The sequence below is a fragment of the Corvus hawaiiensis genome, chromosome 5 (assembly GCF_020740725.1).
Source record: "Corvus hawaiiensis isolate bCorHaw1 chromosome 5, bCorHaw1.pri.cur, whole genome shotgun sequence".
Lineage (NCBI taxonomy): Eukaryota > Metazoa > Chordata > Aves > Passeriformes > Corvidae > Corvus > Corvus hawaiiensis.
Genome location: NC_063217.1, coordinates 46,358,840 through 46,375,980, shown reverse-complemented (window position 1 = coordinate 46,375,980; position 17,141 = coordinate 46,358,840). Strand labels below are relative to the sequence as shown.

Here is a 17,141-nt window from a genome sequence, read left to right as displayed (position 1 = left end):
TACAACCATAGAGAGTTGATGCAGTTTATTCAGGTCTTGTACTGCAGTTTTTCTCCACCAGCTGCAAGTTAACGGATTTCAGTGGACATCTGAATGCTGCCCCATTTCATCTGGGCCTACCACGATATTTTGAAAGGATCCAGATCCAAGTGACTTTGAACAAAGCACCACAAAGAATTCACAGATCTCATTGATGGCAATACTTTTTATTAGAAAGAGTAACAAAGAGCTTTCTGTAGGATTCATTCAATACAGAGTTTTCAAGAAATATGATTTTTCCTTTTTATATGGACAATTTTGATGTGATGATGTTTCAGTGCCAACAGGGTCCTCCAAGATTCTCCTGCAGAGGTTCTCTGTACACACTATTTCAAACATTTATGCATTTGGCAGGTGTGAAACAGTACTGAAGAGTCCATCCCTTAAAAAATGGAGGTTATGTAAAATGCTTGGAATATCACACTGACCAACAGGAATTATATCATTTGTTGTTTAACACAGATTTAAGGGACTTAATTCTTTCATACAATCCTACACACAGATGCATAAAGGTGCTTTCAGTTCTATCAATAATAATAGTAATATGTAACAGACATAAATAACACTATCAATTTTTACTATATAGACAACAGTGAAATTGTCTTTTTTTAAATTACCCTTCTGCTGTTTTAGCTAGGGACATCCTTGGAACACTTGGTGCTTCCTCTTCCTTGCAACTTTGTCTGGATGGAATGAAGAACACAAGCAAGGACTGTTCACCCACTTCCCCCTCACTTTTGGCACACATTTATGATCACATTTCTTTGGACACATATACGCATCCTTTCACTGCATTCCACTTTCCACTCTTTATGTCTGATTCTATCCCAATTCTCCTTTTTCCTTAGCTCCTGCTGTCTTCCCTGCCAATGAGAGGGAAATAGTACAGTAATAGCACAAAATTAGGACAGACACTTCAGCACAAATTCTTATATACAAGGGAACGTGTGAAACCAAACGGGAGAGGGAGATCATCCATGCAATACATTATTTTTCTTTTTCCATTTTCAGCCAACCTAACACCACAGCATTATTTTTTCAGGTTTTTAAAAATTAAAAACTTCGATAAAGGACAAGACATGGAAAGTTACCCCTAAGAGAAACCACCTAAGACATTCACTAGACACAATCTCAGCCCCAAAGCTACCTTTCCCCATAGTACATGTACACAAACGTGAACATTGAACAAACAACTGAACTGAATTCATGAGTGCAACAGTCACAGTTCTGCTCATACTGAAAGGTCACATGCATATAAACAATGTCCTCACTGAAGTTGTTGGTCACACCCGTGATCCACTGTTCCCCTTCCTTATGTACAGAGCAAAATCACCACTTCAAGGAAATACCACATGCCATCTCACAGCACAGTGTCTTTACACAAGAGAACGACTGCAACAAGGATATCACAGACACACTTCTTCCTATGGGATGAAAGGAATTAGATGTGATCCTTTGTACAATAACTGGATTGTGAGAAGAAATTTTTTTTTTTAACTTTTAACAACAGGATGCTTTTGTAATAGAGCTCTTACATAGGAGAAGAATACACATAATCCCATCATTCTATCTACAGAAATATGCAGAGATGTAAACAGATGTTCTCCTTCTAGGGGACTTGAAACAAACCCAAAGGTTACCCCTAGGCACTTTTGAGTATAGAGCTCCTGCCTCTGAGTTCAGCCTGTACTTGCTGTTTGCTTCGGGATTTCAAGCCGTGAACAACACCACCCCCCCCATATCCAGAAACATCTTTTGCTGTCCAATGTTTCCCTGCCACCATTGTAACTATTTAACCAGGTGCTGATCAACACAGGTTGCCATCTAACTACACAGCTGGGCCTCAGTCCTGGTGCCCTGCAGTCCTGCTGGTTCAGCAGAGTCTCTTGAATCCACAGTCAGGGCCATCCGAAGATCCAGATGGGTGACCTGCCCCCTCAGAAGGAAACTACTTGTTCATTAGAAAAGCACAGAGACATGTCTACAGATGGCATTTCAGTACAGAAAGACTTTAGAGCAGCTGGGCTTTCATGTTCACTGCCCTAAACAACCATTATTTCCTTAACAGGAAAGTCCATAAGGACTGGGGCCAGGAGTCCTGGAAATTGAGCCTAGCAGACAACATGATCCATGCATAAAGCTGGCCTTTAGAATCCAGTTGCAGGACTGGGACTATAGAGAAACATCCCTTAACTTCAAAAGTCTTTGAATAAGACAGCATTTTCAACTAATTTATTGTTGTAAAAACATTTAGGAAAAAAGTCACTGCAAAAAGTTAAGTAATTTACAGAAAATTTCACATCTGTTACATTTCTTTAAGCAAATAGGTAATTTCACTCTACCATAGATGAAGCCAATTTTGCATTTAAGTTCCTTACTACAAGTAATGTACAGCAAATATTAAATTGGTAGCCTATTTAGCAGTAGTAGTAGTAAAGTAGAAGTAAAGATTCTGTCCCATTTTTCTGTTTCCCTTCGTGAGAAGAAGAAAACTTGGAAATACCCAGCACACCCCTGGCGTGGCTACTGGGGAGCTGAGTGAATTTTGCACCCACTCTTGAATGCATATAACCTACTCTCTAGGTTGTGTGGCCCATGACATATACCTACAGGCAGGCATTTTTGTTGCCTAGTATGGAAAGGAACCAGTTAAGACTATGAAATAAAATCACAATCTGGTTTCAACTCCATTCTTGCCTTTCATGAGGAAACAGGTCCAGTTTGCTGAGGTGCACAAAGCTTTAGCTCATGTGGGCCCACACTGCAGCAAATGCGGGAACCATTGAGAGATCTGGTCTGATAAGTGGTTGTTCAGCCACTTCTCATACCACCCAGAGGAAGCAGACAACATTCTAGCACTGCTGTCTGGAATGGCAGCTCTCCAACACTGCAGCTGGAACTACCTACAAACTCCATGAATTATCCAAATATTTATCTTAAGAAGGAGGGCTGGGGGAAAGAGCAAGCACAAAAAATAAAGAAAGAAAAATAGCAGCAGGAGCTGAGTACATTTCCAAAAAACAAGGCAGAGCTACATTAGACCACTTGGCCAATGTAGGACTGCAACTTCTCCTAAACAACAGCTGAAGTCTTGTGTGAAGTCACTAACATTAGTATAAGAGCATTTTGCTGGTACAGCTTGTTTCCTGGGGGAGAGCTTACTATAAACTACACTAATCAAAGTTGCTTTTGTGTCTGGAAATTGTATTCATCTTGTGAATGTTTGTCATTGCAGGTTTGTTAACAAACCTCCCTTGTGCAGATTTAGCTTTTCGGCAAAACACTAACAAATTATGCAGATTCAGGGAACAAACAGTGTATGAGCCCCCTGGCAGTGAAACAGAACACATCAAGTGTCCTCTTAAAACCAGACATGAAATTTTCACTGTACAAAACAAGAACATGGGGAGAGGGGAGGGGAAAATGAAAAGCCAATCCTTCAGCTAAGACCCCAAGAACGCAGAAAACAGTACATTTCACACCATTATATTACACACATGTCCTTTTTTTCCCCTTAAAAGATGTAGTAGGGCACTGCTGATTTGGTGTAAAATGCATAACTTTAGTCCCCGTCATCGGAAGTTCAGCCATTTGAAGCACTGCAGCTTTTGATGTATCACCCATTTACTTAAACACATAAATCCACTGACATAGTGACAGTGTTGAAATACATAATGCAAATAGCATCTATAAAATTTTACTGTTGTACATAAATAATGACAAGGCACAGAACAGCCACCAGTCCAAGAGCTTGTAGGCCAAGAAACCAGAGCATAACCCAGAAGAATATAATTATTACGGGTTCTACTATCCGTTCTCCAAAGTACATCCTTGTGAAGCCTATTCTGATAAGGCTTTTGTTTAGTTCGCCAAAGAGAGTCCCCATCTTTTTATAGTCATCTATCACAGGCTCTGTGGTGTGGCTCCTTTGCTCTTGCTGGACCTGCAGATGGAAGACAAAAAGAGGAAATATGTTGTACAATTTTATTACTGTGATTCTGAACAAGTCTCTCATCTGTTTCTATTTGAATGCATAAAACTAAGACACACATGCAATAAATCCACTCCTTAAATCAAGAGATTGAAAATGCTACATAGCTTGTGACCTTGGTACAATGTTAAGGATGTCATTTGTCCAACTTGGGACATCTGAAGTGGTGCTACAAATATATGACAGCCTGCCTCCCCTCCAGATACCACTCTAGAGGGGGTGTAAAGCTCTCCTGCAGGTCATACATCTTACCTGTCTGCGCAATCTGCCTGTGGTTGTCAGGGCAACCACAATGGAATGAGATACCTCTAATTTCAGGGAGGGGATTTGGCTGAATTATTTCCAGAATATCTTCAGAACCACAAGAATGATACCAAACCGTTAAATGCGAACTATGAAGTATTTTGCACCAAAGCCCAAGGAACTGAAGGGCTACTAATCACTGCTGAAAGAAGGGCACTGGATCCGACCAGGAAACAGACAAACATCTATCCTGATGGTGGCGTAGGAAGCCATGCAAGTCAACCAAAGGAAGACAGACCCAAGGACTGCACAGATGCAAAGTGGTGGCATAAAGAGTAAAGGGAAAGAGAAACAAGTTCTGGACTTTTTGTGAAATAAAAAATGGCAGAGCAAATGCACAGGAAGGCAGAGGTCTGTCTTTAAATGAAGATGCCACAGGTAAATATCACTGCAGAAACCACGAATGTTTCAACATGTAAATTGTAACTAGATTAGAGCTTGAGATCCCATCTCTCTTCCCCAGTGTGCAGAAATTCTTTGCACAAAACCTTATTGCCTTGTGCTTGGGTAAGACAGGGCGAACATGCTTTCAGGATGATTAACATGAGTCTTCTAATGCTTCCATTAGGCAGCAGTGAAAACACATGCAGCAGGTACTCATAAATAATTCCGTCAACTGATCAATAGGTCCTACAAAATTGCCCACAAGCTCTGTGTGCAATTAGTCTACGCCCAGATTCAAAGCAAACATGTTCCATCTTCAAGGATGAAAGCTATTCTGCATCCCTTGTTACATGGCATGGTCTTGGTAGAAAAACAGAAATTCCCTTTCATACCAGTGCCAGGCTCTCCATTAGAGAGCAAACAATAAAGTGAATTCCCATTCTTACAGAAAAAACATGCAGCAAAGACCAAAGGAAGCCAATATTGTTTTTCTAGGCCACACTTTAGGCCACCATGCAGAACCTGCTAGCTGAATCCTCTGGGTAAAGCTCTACAGCTGCTGCTGAATAAGAAGCCCCAACAAAACCCCAACAGTCCCTCAGCTGAAAGTACCTGGAATTTTTTTTTAAATTTACTTAGTCATAAAGAGTCTGGTTTAAGCTTCAGTACTGAATCCCAGAAAGGGACAGGTGCAGGAAGCCTAAATAGCAACATGTTCATAACTAATTCATTATTAATAATCTATTCACTCTTTCTGTGGTTCTACAGAAGAGTCTGAGAGTAGAGAACTGCAGTCCTGGATGTTAAGTACAGACAGACACCACCTCGTCTCTTTTCAGCCCACTTTGCAGGCCCAGGTCATTTTCTCTCCCTTACTGGATTCCTTTCTTTCTTTTGGCTTTAAGTGTGCTTTATTTAATTCAAAGAAACATTGACTCATCAATAATTCCAATGTTTCATGATCAGTCTCTTCTGGAAAGGCAGAGCCTCTTGTGAGCCCCTGTAAACTTGGCAGGGCTGGGAACACAATGGAACTCTCATCCATCCATTCCCAAAGAGCACAGGGAGACAAACAGACCCTTAGCCTAAGTGGTATACTGATCACAACTACTAGGGGAAGAGAGAAAGGATGTGCTGGGAAGGGAAAACACATTTATTTGCTTCCTGCATGCAGAGACCAGAGGGAGCATGTGATGGATGATGGTGGAGGGGATCAGAGTGCAGCTCATGTCAAGCGGTGCAGAGACCACTTCTGAGAGAACAGTTCAGAAATCACTGCATTTTCTAGCCATGGCCAGGGCAGCCAGGAGGCGGAAAACACATCATTTCTTTGCCCCTGGCTAGTTAGTGGTACTCAGCAAGGTCCTGGAAGCCTTTGCACAGAGCAAGTGCAGCACTGGCCAGGAGGCCACCAGCAAGCACAGCTCTGCAAGCTCCTCTGCAGCTCCCACTGGGCTAAGCAGGATTAACCACACATGTCCATGCCAATGACGTCTTTCCTGGTGTGTGCCAGCTGTAGGATGCACAATTTTGCTCGCAGCCCCATTTGCTTTGATAAGCTAACAGCAAGAATTTGCACACTGTCTCTTAAGCAAGGTACAGAGTAAATTCCACCTCACTTAGGCTGTCCAGGTCTTTCTGATTTTTTTTATTACCCCTCCCTCACCTTCTCAAACAAGGGCTGATTCATGGATTCTAAAGCGATTACACACAGGGAGCTGCCAGGCACAGAGACTGACAAGTGTATGTTTAATTACGGAACAAATCTCAAGTTATTTTTCCAAATATTTTTCAGTAGCTTACAAAACCTTTCAAAATGATCATGGAAATTCTCAAGACTTCAAAGTCTGGTTCTGTTAATTCAGGCTAAGTATATCTTGCTTCAGGCAACTCAGCAAAAAGCAAGTGAAGCTCAGAACAGCCGATCAGTCATGAAACACTGATGGCATATTTTTCTTTACTATTGCACAATATTTCACATGCTGGACAAATACATTTCTTCAGCGGTGTAGCTAAAACAGAACCTTTAGGGCAAATGCCAGTAATGTTACAATACTCCAGATTGCTAAGGAATAATAAATATGCTTTAACATTGCAGCTAGAATTTCTCTCTCTAGCTTTCAGAGCAACAGTAAAATGGCATGCAGTCCTATATATGTGCCATAGCTCTCAAATCATAACCTCAGAATAAAATTCTTTTTTTTTCCCCCAAAAAATACTTTTCCAAACAATTTTAGAAATTGGCCGTCTTCAGAGAACACAGAGTTCCCAGCTGACTCTTCAATTTTTACAGAACTATTTTCATAGGGCTATTTTCATACTAAATCTTGTTGAATCAGCCTGAAGCTAGACAGACACTACCATAACAGACAAAAGCAGAGAGAGAAATGTACCCATTCCGAGCAGCTGCACCCCCCTGCCTCCACAAAAACTTCCACTTGTAAAAGCAGAAGTTTCCGTTTCAAAGTTGCTAGTTTTAAAAATCAACAACCCAGCCTAAGCTTCATAACTTTTAAGAATCAATTGTGTATCAAGAGGGAGCAGAGGGAATTTCACGACCTGCCCTAGCCCCAGAGAAAACATTCTTTCCAGGCCTTCCCAGCCGCTCTTCTCCACATAATTAACATGTGCTGTGCAGTGGGCACTCCCAGACTTCATCTTCTACAATTCAGGAGGGAATGTAAGAGAGGGCCACTTCATTTGCACTCATTTGTTTGCCTTTCCTCCCTCTTTGAAACACAGGAGAGATGAAGAAATTCAGAGGGACTAGGGAACAGGAGTGCAGCCAGAGATCTAGATGGATATAGATTAATACATGCCCGAAATATCTCCTGGAAAGAGAGGAACAGCAGTACTGTCTCCCAGATGATAATTCTCTATCCCCCTTCTTCCAACTGGCTGAAAGACACTTACCAAATACATAAATATGCTATTATTCCTAAAGGAGAAAGAAGAATGAGGCTTTCCTAAGTGAATAAGTCTAAACCAGAATGTATTAGAAATGCTGATTGCATTTGTTTCCTAGCGTAATGTTTCTTATCAAATTACTCTAATGAATTACTTCTTACTGTAATTTAAATTAATTTTACATCAATATAATTTTATTTTAGACTTACTGTGATTACCTAGTCTGAATCTACTCTCTGTCAGTTTGAAACCATTCTCCCTTGCCCTATCCCTACATGCCCCTGTAAAAAGTTCTCCAATTCTCTTTTAGGCACTGGAAAGAGCTATAATGCCTCTCCAGAGCCTTCTCTTCTCCAGGCTGAACAGCCCCAACTCTCTCAGCCTGCCTCAACAGGAGAGGTGCATCTTCATGGCCCTCCTCTGGACTCATTCCAGCAGGTCCATATCTTTCCTGTGCTGGGGGCTGCAGAGCTGGATGCAGCACTCCATACTCAATTTCGTATACAGTTTCTACTTTTTTATTTTAAATTATCTGAAGTTAAAAACAGAGTTATCAAACAGAACAGAAAGGGAAGCATCTGATCTGCTCCACCGCTCGGCATGCACAAACAATGTCCTTCACAAACCCATTGCTACCCAAAGGTTCCCATCAAACACCGCATTTCCTCTGGTCTTTTCAGATGTCTGGTATTATAAAATTTCCCTCCCTATTCAAAATGGCACATTTTCATCAGCAAAGCCATTGTCTGCCGTCTCCCACTGTTTACTGGCAGAAACTCAGAACCTGAAGATCCAAACTCTGAGAAACTTTTATACTGAACTTTGTAATTCAATTTTCCCCTCTGCTGTGGCCAAATGGCCTAGGGGCTTTGACGCTTCAAGGAGAACCATGATGGGCCCTCTCAGATCCGATGCAGGATGCCATAAAACCACCTTTTTTCAGACCGAAACTCTACGAGGAAGTGACAAGTTCCATCTGCTTCCAGAACAGCTGATGCTCCTACATCCCTGAAGTGCTTCTGAAAGAAAATCCCCCATGTGATTGAATCTTTTCCTTGACTAGCTGTAAAACAACAAAGAAGGTAAAGTCCTACTCATCCTACTGAACCCAACTAACATCCAGTTGTGGCTTTTCCAGTTATATTTGTCATCACAACACAACACACAAAATTCCCTGTGTTCTGACCACTAACTACCCCTGCTTACGGCAAACTTCCACACATCCACTGAAACTCACTGCTTCCTGAACTCAGGAAAACACATGGTATGTCATGAGCAGAGGCTGCTTCACGCCAGTCTGACAGGACAATCTTTTTCTTGCTTACCCCCTTCCTATCAAAGGGTGTTTTGACCAGGCAGTGAAACATAAGATCCCATCAGAACATCCTCCCCCCAGAAAGAAGCCATCTTTGCAATGAGTCATATGCTATTCCCTAGGAGAGATGGATAAAGTCAGCACTGAACTTTCATAATGGCATAAGACTGATCCCTGTCTGCATCTCCTATGTGTAATGTAGCCAGTTTCAGGTCTTTTCCCCTCAAATTGCTGGGAGCACACAGCTCCTGCACCTGACCATTTGCAGATCACACCAAGTAAGTTTGCCAAACCTTTGGAGGATGCAGAACACAAATGGATCCAAGAGGGACACAAAACTACCCTACACACTTGGGAAGTTATTTTCCTGTGGCTAATAAAAAATAGCATTGGATCACAGATTTAACATTTATTTTTTCTGCTGGGAGGACGGAACAGCTCTAAAGTAACTACAAGTTTCAGTTCTGTAACCTCACCCGAGGTGGGCATGTGGAGAACAGGTATAGTTATGGTTTTCCAGGCATCTGATCTGCTGTAGCAGCAGCTTGGTCCAGAGTTTTCCACACTAAGACTAAGAATCTTGAGATGGCATCTTCCACTTGGGATTTTTTTGTGGTGTGGAAAAAATCCCCCAAGTAACTGACTTGAGTGAAATAATTGGATAAAGTTCAACAGTCTTTGTTCTGTGTGAGGAGGGAATAGATGAACATAAGGAACCTGCTCCACATGAAGATTCAGGGCGTTTTCATAAAAAAAAGAAAAATCCATTCAACTGCTCTGAAGGTACAAGATCTATCAAAGCAAACCAAGTAGCATTCTTCTATTTTGTCATGACTAATGAATAGAAGAAAGCTCAACAGTCTTCTCTTGCTCGAACAACCTGAAAAATTTCCACCCCACACTCAACAACAGCACCAGACTGGGTACAAGTCTGTAATTGCCTCTTTTTTTGCATCAATTGCCTGAAAGGGCATTAGACAAATGTTGAACACCAACAATGGTGGAGAAAAGGCCAATGACTAGGGAGAATAACTACTCTCCATGTAAAAGCTTATGATTTTACAGTCAAAAAAGTGCTGCTGGGCAAAGAAGGCAATGAGAGAGGACACAAAGGTATACACAATGTTCACCTCCAACACAGAAAAGCAGCAGTGTCTCCAAATTGTTTGACATGCCTCAAATCACAATTCATCATATGTACAATTATAAAAGAAAGAAAAAGGATGGCATATTTAAGAGAATTATTTCCACATTCGATAAAAAAGAAATCCCTTTTGAGTTCAATAGCAAGCACGTGTTTAATGACATCTAAATGAGATGTTAAAAAACCCTGTAATAAAGAAATGCAGGGATATCACATTTACATACCCATCTGCACATTTCATTTTTTTCCAAGTGAGAGGTTTTCTCGGCAATATTTAACTGCTCACTATCTATTTTACTCCAGTCCTGGTTATTTTTACTCCAGGGAACAGGTGGTGTGTCTGCTAGCTGAAGCCCACAGACACCTAGATGTCAAAAAAGCCAGTGAGCTATGACTTTAAGAACGTGCTTACTTTCAAAAACATAGGAGTATTTTTCAGTAAGTTGGGACATTAACATTCAGAAGAGAGTGCCTCAGAGTTATCTTTTTTAGAGGATGGAAACTGAAACTGAAAATACTCTAGGACCACTCTTATGACAAAAAAAAAAAAGAGAAGAAAGTGAGCAGATGACAGAGACCAGGATGGAAGAAACCACAAGCTCCCTCCCCTCCAGAATAAGGGCCCAACTTCTGCTGGGTGCAGATAGGGACACACCAGCCAATGCAGAGCTACAAATATTTGATAGTTGGGTAGCCAGACATGGAAGTCCTGGAAGGAGGAACGAATGTCCCAATCTCGCCAGTACCCAGCCACATGACCACCCAGTGTACTGCCACGGAGAGGCTCTGGCGATCTGCAGCCAACAGCAGGTTCCCAGGTCGTGGCCTCCTCTCTCTGCAAACCCCAGCCCCACCCCATTGCAGGGCACCAGCACAAACCCTGCTGATGCACTGGCCGGGCGGGTGCCACCTTTCAGCCTCCCACTCCTCCACATATGCAAAACAGTTTCGTTACTAGTAACACTTGGCATCTGATCAGGATCTCACCCTGCCTTCTTGTACTTAAAAGGTATCTTACGTTTAATTAAAAGAAAGTGAAATTTGCCCAAGAAGGGCAAATGATTTTATTGGAAATGTTTATGATTCTCTTTCTTTTTACTGCAGGAAGAGAACGGTACCCCTTTGCATCCTTTACTAGCATAAACCTAACAATTAGTATTTAACCTTGTAAATATAAGCAATAAAAAGATCTTGATATTCAGCCAACAGACTGATTAAGATAACAAAATTAATTTCAACTGTCTGGAGAAAAAAAAAAACAACCAAACAACCCAACAACCAACCAGGTTCATTTCTCTAGGCTAATTTTAATCTGATATGTAAGTACAAAAAGATCAATAGATTTGGAAATGAGAAAAAAAAAACCAAACAAACCTCAATTCCAGATGAAAAAGAAGACAGAAAAAATGAAGTTTAACTTGTTCCTCTGGGGAAAAAAAAGCAAATACAAGAAAACTAGAAAAATTCTTAATACCAAAAGTACTTTACAGCAGCTACCAATAAAAGCGACATACTTAGAGGAAGTTTAAATAAAAGACTACAAACTAAAGATTGGGTTAACATTCATTTTACAGCAAGAATCTAGAAATCATTTACAAAATTGAGACAAGATGTTTCTATAGAAACAAGCAACAACACAAGAAAAGCAACAGCACTGGATTCCCTTTAGTCAGCTTTTACAGCAACTCAAGTTCAGAACCAACAGTTGCTGGAACAAGCTCCAAAATACCAGGAGAGGTTTTGTGTTAAAGAGATAAAAAGGCTTTTCCAGATACTTTAACTTGTGTATGGGTGGAACAGAGCTACAAGAATAGAGGCTTCCCTTGATAAGCACAAAAAATGACCCATCATTTCAGGAGGAAATTCCCCACTAATACAGCACCAGATGAGAAAGCGTGAAAGCCAGGAACCTGGCACAGGAGAGTCCATGGGAGAGGAAACCTGCCTGCCCCTGTGTCAAGATCTACTGCCCCTCTCCTCCACTTCAGGATGCTGTTTACACTCTTATGCTCCTGCTACTGTCCCTGTAACTTGATCCCACCCATGCTGCAATTTTACATAGAGACTAAATCAAATGCAATATCTAATCCATCTTTTCATTACACCTGCAACACTTAATTTCAACTGGATTTCATTTATCAAGGTGCCCCACTAAAACTGGTCAGCTTGACTCAGCAAAAAGGTTTGCAATCCCTGTACATTCAGCGTGGTATCAAATACACTGGCTTGCTGAAAAGCAACAGCTGTTAATTTTGCCTCTTTTAAAGAGAGGATATTTCTATTCACTTCTATCTCCAGAATACTTTTTTCTTTAAGAAAGTAGGATCTTCCCATCATTCAAACAGAGCATATTATCCTATCTACTGTAGGTACTACAGGTATGTTTGAAGGGTTGGGCTTATTTTCTTCAAATGATGTTAAGCCCCAGAAAACTTAGTAATGCTTTTTAGGAAGTTATTATCACCTATTATTTTATAGTTATGAACCTCTGCAACAGAGTTAAATTATATGTAGAGCCAGAACAAATTCGGGATTAAGTCCTCCTTGTCAGGTATGACTACTTTTGGAAACAATTTCCAACAACTGTGAGCAGGAGAAACCTACAATTTTCAGATTATCTCAGTGTGGAATAAATTAGAAATAGCTTTCCAGCCTTAGGCACTACAAGTTCCACATATACAAGTGTACTTTAAAACATTCTTGGTCATTACTGACTTATGACTGAAATTATAGCATTCTGAGCAACACAGCACACATCCACCCAACAGTCTAATGAAGATTTTACACAAGGGATACCACAGGTCTGTTGATATCATTCTCTAGCTCTGTTTCTGCTCATCCTCCCCATTCTGGAGAAATACTAGTGATACTGTGAAGTTGTTAAAAAAGTTCAGGACTTGAACTTAGTTAAGACACCCACATCTCCTCAACAAAATTCTCAATTCTTAAAGCCCTTTTTTAACAGCACCTCTAAATCTGAAGCCATCTATTAGAAGATAAAATACTCCACTCACAGCCATAAAACACTGTTCAAAATAATAATAAAACATCCCAAAGGCTTACAAACTCGGGTTAATGAAAAGGTGACAGTCTATGCTAATTTATCTACTTGCAAATACATGCATCACATATTAACTCTCCACTTAAACATTCTCTAGAAGCCTTGGTTTTACACTTGAACAGCACTGTGGATTCTGTGTATCCTAAACCAGCGTGGAGATCCTGGCCTCACTGAAGCAACTAGGAATTGTCACTGCATTCAACTTCAATTACAAGGAACTAAACCCCATTCCTGCCCAGACAGGGAACAGCCCACAGTTCTCAGTACAGAAGGCAATAACCGTGCCACAGCTGTCAGGAACTCCACTGTGACACACAGCTTGGCCTCAAAGTCCCTATGAACAGACAGGGTGCTGTGCATCCCACTAATATCACCTCATGGCCTGCTGTAGAACATGTGCAGGATGCAAGCAATGCAAATGCAGGACTTCTACATCAACTTTTATTAATACACGCTCAAGCTTTTCTATTCTTATTTAATAGTTTAATTTATAGGGGTTGATGAGATTTAGAATGCAGTAATGTGACAGTGGCTAACCTATTTTAGGAAGTGGGTTAGTGAAGGAGGTTTGAGCTCCTTATCTCTAGTGATGCTGAAAACACAGGACAATTTATGTGTCTGACTAATAACTATCAACAGTTAGGAAAAATTGTGAACTTGCAGGGCAAAGCAGCAACCTACTCCCATGGCTTCAGGAACAGCTGAATCTTAGTGAGCCTTCGTTTACTACTTCTGAACCCCAGCACTGCAATACAGGAGAGGTGGAAGAAACCACCCAGGTCCTGCAGTGCTTTGAAGACTAAAGTAGGTGTAATCACCTTTGCATGCAAACCTACAAAGGATATGAATCAAATTATCATCCAGTTCAGCTTTCAAATCTAATCACAGAAGTAGGTAATTCTACAGTCTATTGCAATAATGAATTCCAAAAGCTATGTATAACATTTAATTACATATCCTTCTATTCTTTCAAAAATGTACCTGCCAGTAATTTCATTAAGCATGCCTGTGCTGACACAATAACAAGTTTCAATAAAAAATTAAAACCAGAGGGTTTGGCATTATTAAACAGATTTATTTCCTACAGAATACTCTCTCTTTAAAAAAAAAAAATATTAAAGGGCATACACATCATTATTTAGGTACTGCTTGTCAGGAAGGTATTCTTTTAGTGTTATGTTACATGGTATGACCTTACACATACTGTATGTATTTTGCAGGAAATGGGAAAAACCAAATCACACCCAGGTTTGTAGCCCCAGATTCTCACCTTTAATGTCCCTCTCAAAAAAAGGCCAAAGGATTTGCTCTCATGCAGGCTTTACTTTGCAGCAGATGAGAGAAATAGGAATTTATACCAACACCAAAGCAGATTTTGACTCCTTTCTTTAGCATCACTCAAATCATTAAAGTGGCGCGCACATTTATAGCTCAGGAGGGAACAGAGAACAGGAAAACATGGGCTGAGGACCAGAGTCTGTGTTAGCAGTGCAAATACCCTCAGCAAACACAGCGACAGCTCTGGGCCTCCACGAAGGACTCCAATAAGGACCTAGCCTGGAAACAGGATCCCTGCCCGTTGGAACGGCAGAGGTCAGCAACAATTCCTCCATGAGAGCAAAAAGGGCAGGGGAAACCAATTATTTTGAAAGAAAACTGAACACACTCACGAGAGCAAAAAAAGGTACAGAGCTTATGACAAGGCTTGGTGACACAGGAGCCCCTCCAAATCAAGCTACATGTTTATTCTTCTCTTGAACAAGAGAATCTGGGACTCTCCGTCAAAGTCTGCAGCAAGTATAGGTACCACCAACTCCTTGCGTCTTCCCTACACATAAAAATAAAGCAATACTACTTATTTATCCAATTATTATTATTTTTACTGTTATTTTATCCAATATTTATATTCCCTATGTATATTAATTAAAGGCAAGTGATATTCCTTATTTCCAAATCTAGTTTATTATTTGCCCTCATTATGCAGAAAAACTACTCCATGCTATGACAGTGAAACATATCCAATAAATAGGAAGGATTTTCCTCTTCCTTGTGGCCTATTTAAAATTTCTGCTTTGCTATCCTATTGCTACAACCCAACTCATCAGAAAAGGCCGAGATCACTAACTGTGCCTGGGAAAAGTGGAAAGAGAGTTTGTCAGTCAAGTGTGGCTGTGGCAACCCAGAAAGTACCTTTACCAGTTTCATGTGAAAATGTGTTTAGGCAACACTGGAAGGCAGTTCTTGAGCCTGCACCATCCCCTGAAACCACAACACACCCGTCGCTAAGAAGCAGTTGTAAACTGCAGGGAAAAGCTCCTTGGTGAGGAATTATAACTAGTTTGAGCACAGTAATACATGAGATGATCTAATACAACTTTTTAACCTCTCTTTCCAGGGAGGACAGCAACCAGAACCAGCAAGTACTCCTTACTTGCCTCCTGTGATATCCTGCAGGAGGGCTTACAGACACAGAGAGAACTCTGAGCCTCTCTTGGTGAATCTGTCCTTACCCTACACTCGGGCATGTGCTCTGCTCTGCCCCATTTTTCTAGACAAAGGGGCAGGAAGATGCACCGACTTACGTCAATGTGACTAAGTGAATTCTCAAGTACCAGAATCTTTCAGAGCGGCCCGCTTCTAGGTGTAATGTCAGGCAAGTACTACCAGACACTTCCCAATATTGAACTATTTCAGTTGTGACATGGCTCACTTATGCTTAAGTAAAGAGCATCTTATAAGAATTTTCAACAAATGATTAACGAAATCAAAACCATCCGGAAATTACTTCAGGATATGCTCCCGCAGCTGTTTGCCCCTGTGTAATCATCAGTGCCAGTGCATTTCAGAGCAGATCATTGCATTCTACTACTGTGTATGAAAAAGGTTGTGATCTTTTTTCCTTTAAATGAAACATCAATAAAGGTGCATTAAGAGCACTGCCTTTGTCTAAACACCGGGACGATGCTGTCTGCAAAACAAAAGAGTGCCTGGAAAAGCAGTTTACAGCTAACAATAGGGAAACGGCTCCTTTGATTCCCCAAGCAAAAAGCCCACTTCCATGCCATAAAAATACAAATCCTGAAGCAGACCAAAAAAAAAAAAAAAAAAAAAAAAAAAAGAGGGTTTTTTCCTCCAATTAAAATATATTACGTTTCCTAAGTAATACAGAGACGAAAAGCTTAAAATACTTAAGTGAACGACCACAAGAGCTGCACTAGTGGGGAATTCCGCGGATGGCAAGAACACTCTGGTTATTTCCAACGAGATACATGTGGATGCCGTGCCGGGACTACCCTTGTACATCTGCTCCCATTTTCTTCCAGCCGGACTAAGCGTCCCGGCGGGAAGAACGAGGGTCAGGCGGGCCCACTGGCGGGATACTCCAGCACCACGCGTGGGCAGCCCCACGCAGGTTGCATAAGCCCCGCCGCAATGGAGCGTTACCCGGGAGCGGCTCACACGAGTGGGCTGTACCGGGAATGCCACGGGAGAGGAATCAAAAGGCGTCTCCGCTTTTCTGTTGTTGCCCGACGGCGCGGGCAGCCCCGGAGCCGCGGCCCGCCCTCCCAGACCCCTCACCGGCGGGCACCCACCTGCTCCTCCGGGCGCCGCCGGTGCCGGGCGGCCGCCGCTTCCCGCTCGCATTCCCCGAGCGGCGGCGGCGGCGGTGGCGGCGGGAGCTGCGCCGCCGAGCCCATGGCTCCTCCGCGCCGAGCGGGACCGAGCGCACCCGCGCTCCCGCCTGCCGGGGCGGGACGGGGCCGTCACGGGGTCCGGGGGAGCGGCGGCAGGGAGGGAGGCAGGGAGGGAGGAACGGAGGGAAGAACGGAGGGAGGGCGGCGCCGCGGGAGCGGGGGGCGGCCCCTGGCAGTGGGGGCCCGGGGCGGGGATGGGGGGTCCGGGGCGGGGAACCTCCTGGTGCCGGCTCCCGCTTCTGACCGGGCAGCTGCTCCCTGCTCCTTAAAGCGAAACATAAACCACCCCAAGCACCCGATTT

The 17,141-nt window shown here is 42.2% G+C and overlaps 1 protein-coding gene across 1 annotated transcript; it reads right to left on the bottom strand.

The window, feature by feature from the left end:
• Positions 1-185: 185 nt before the first annotated feature.
• FAM241A (family with sequence similarity 241 member A) lies at positions 186-16,929 on the bottom strand. The gene is made up of 2 exons (XM_048304593.1): positions 16,738-16,929; positions 186-3,982 (listed from the first exon to the last, which is right to left on the bottom strand). The coding sequence occupies exons 1-2, from the start codon at positions 16,840-16,842 to the stop codon at positions 3,737-3,739; spliced, it is 351 nt and encodes a 116-aa protein (XP_048160550.1). The 5' UTR covers positions 16,843-16,929; the 3' UTR covers positions 186-3,736.
• Positions 16,930-17,141: the final 212 nt, after the last annotated feature.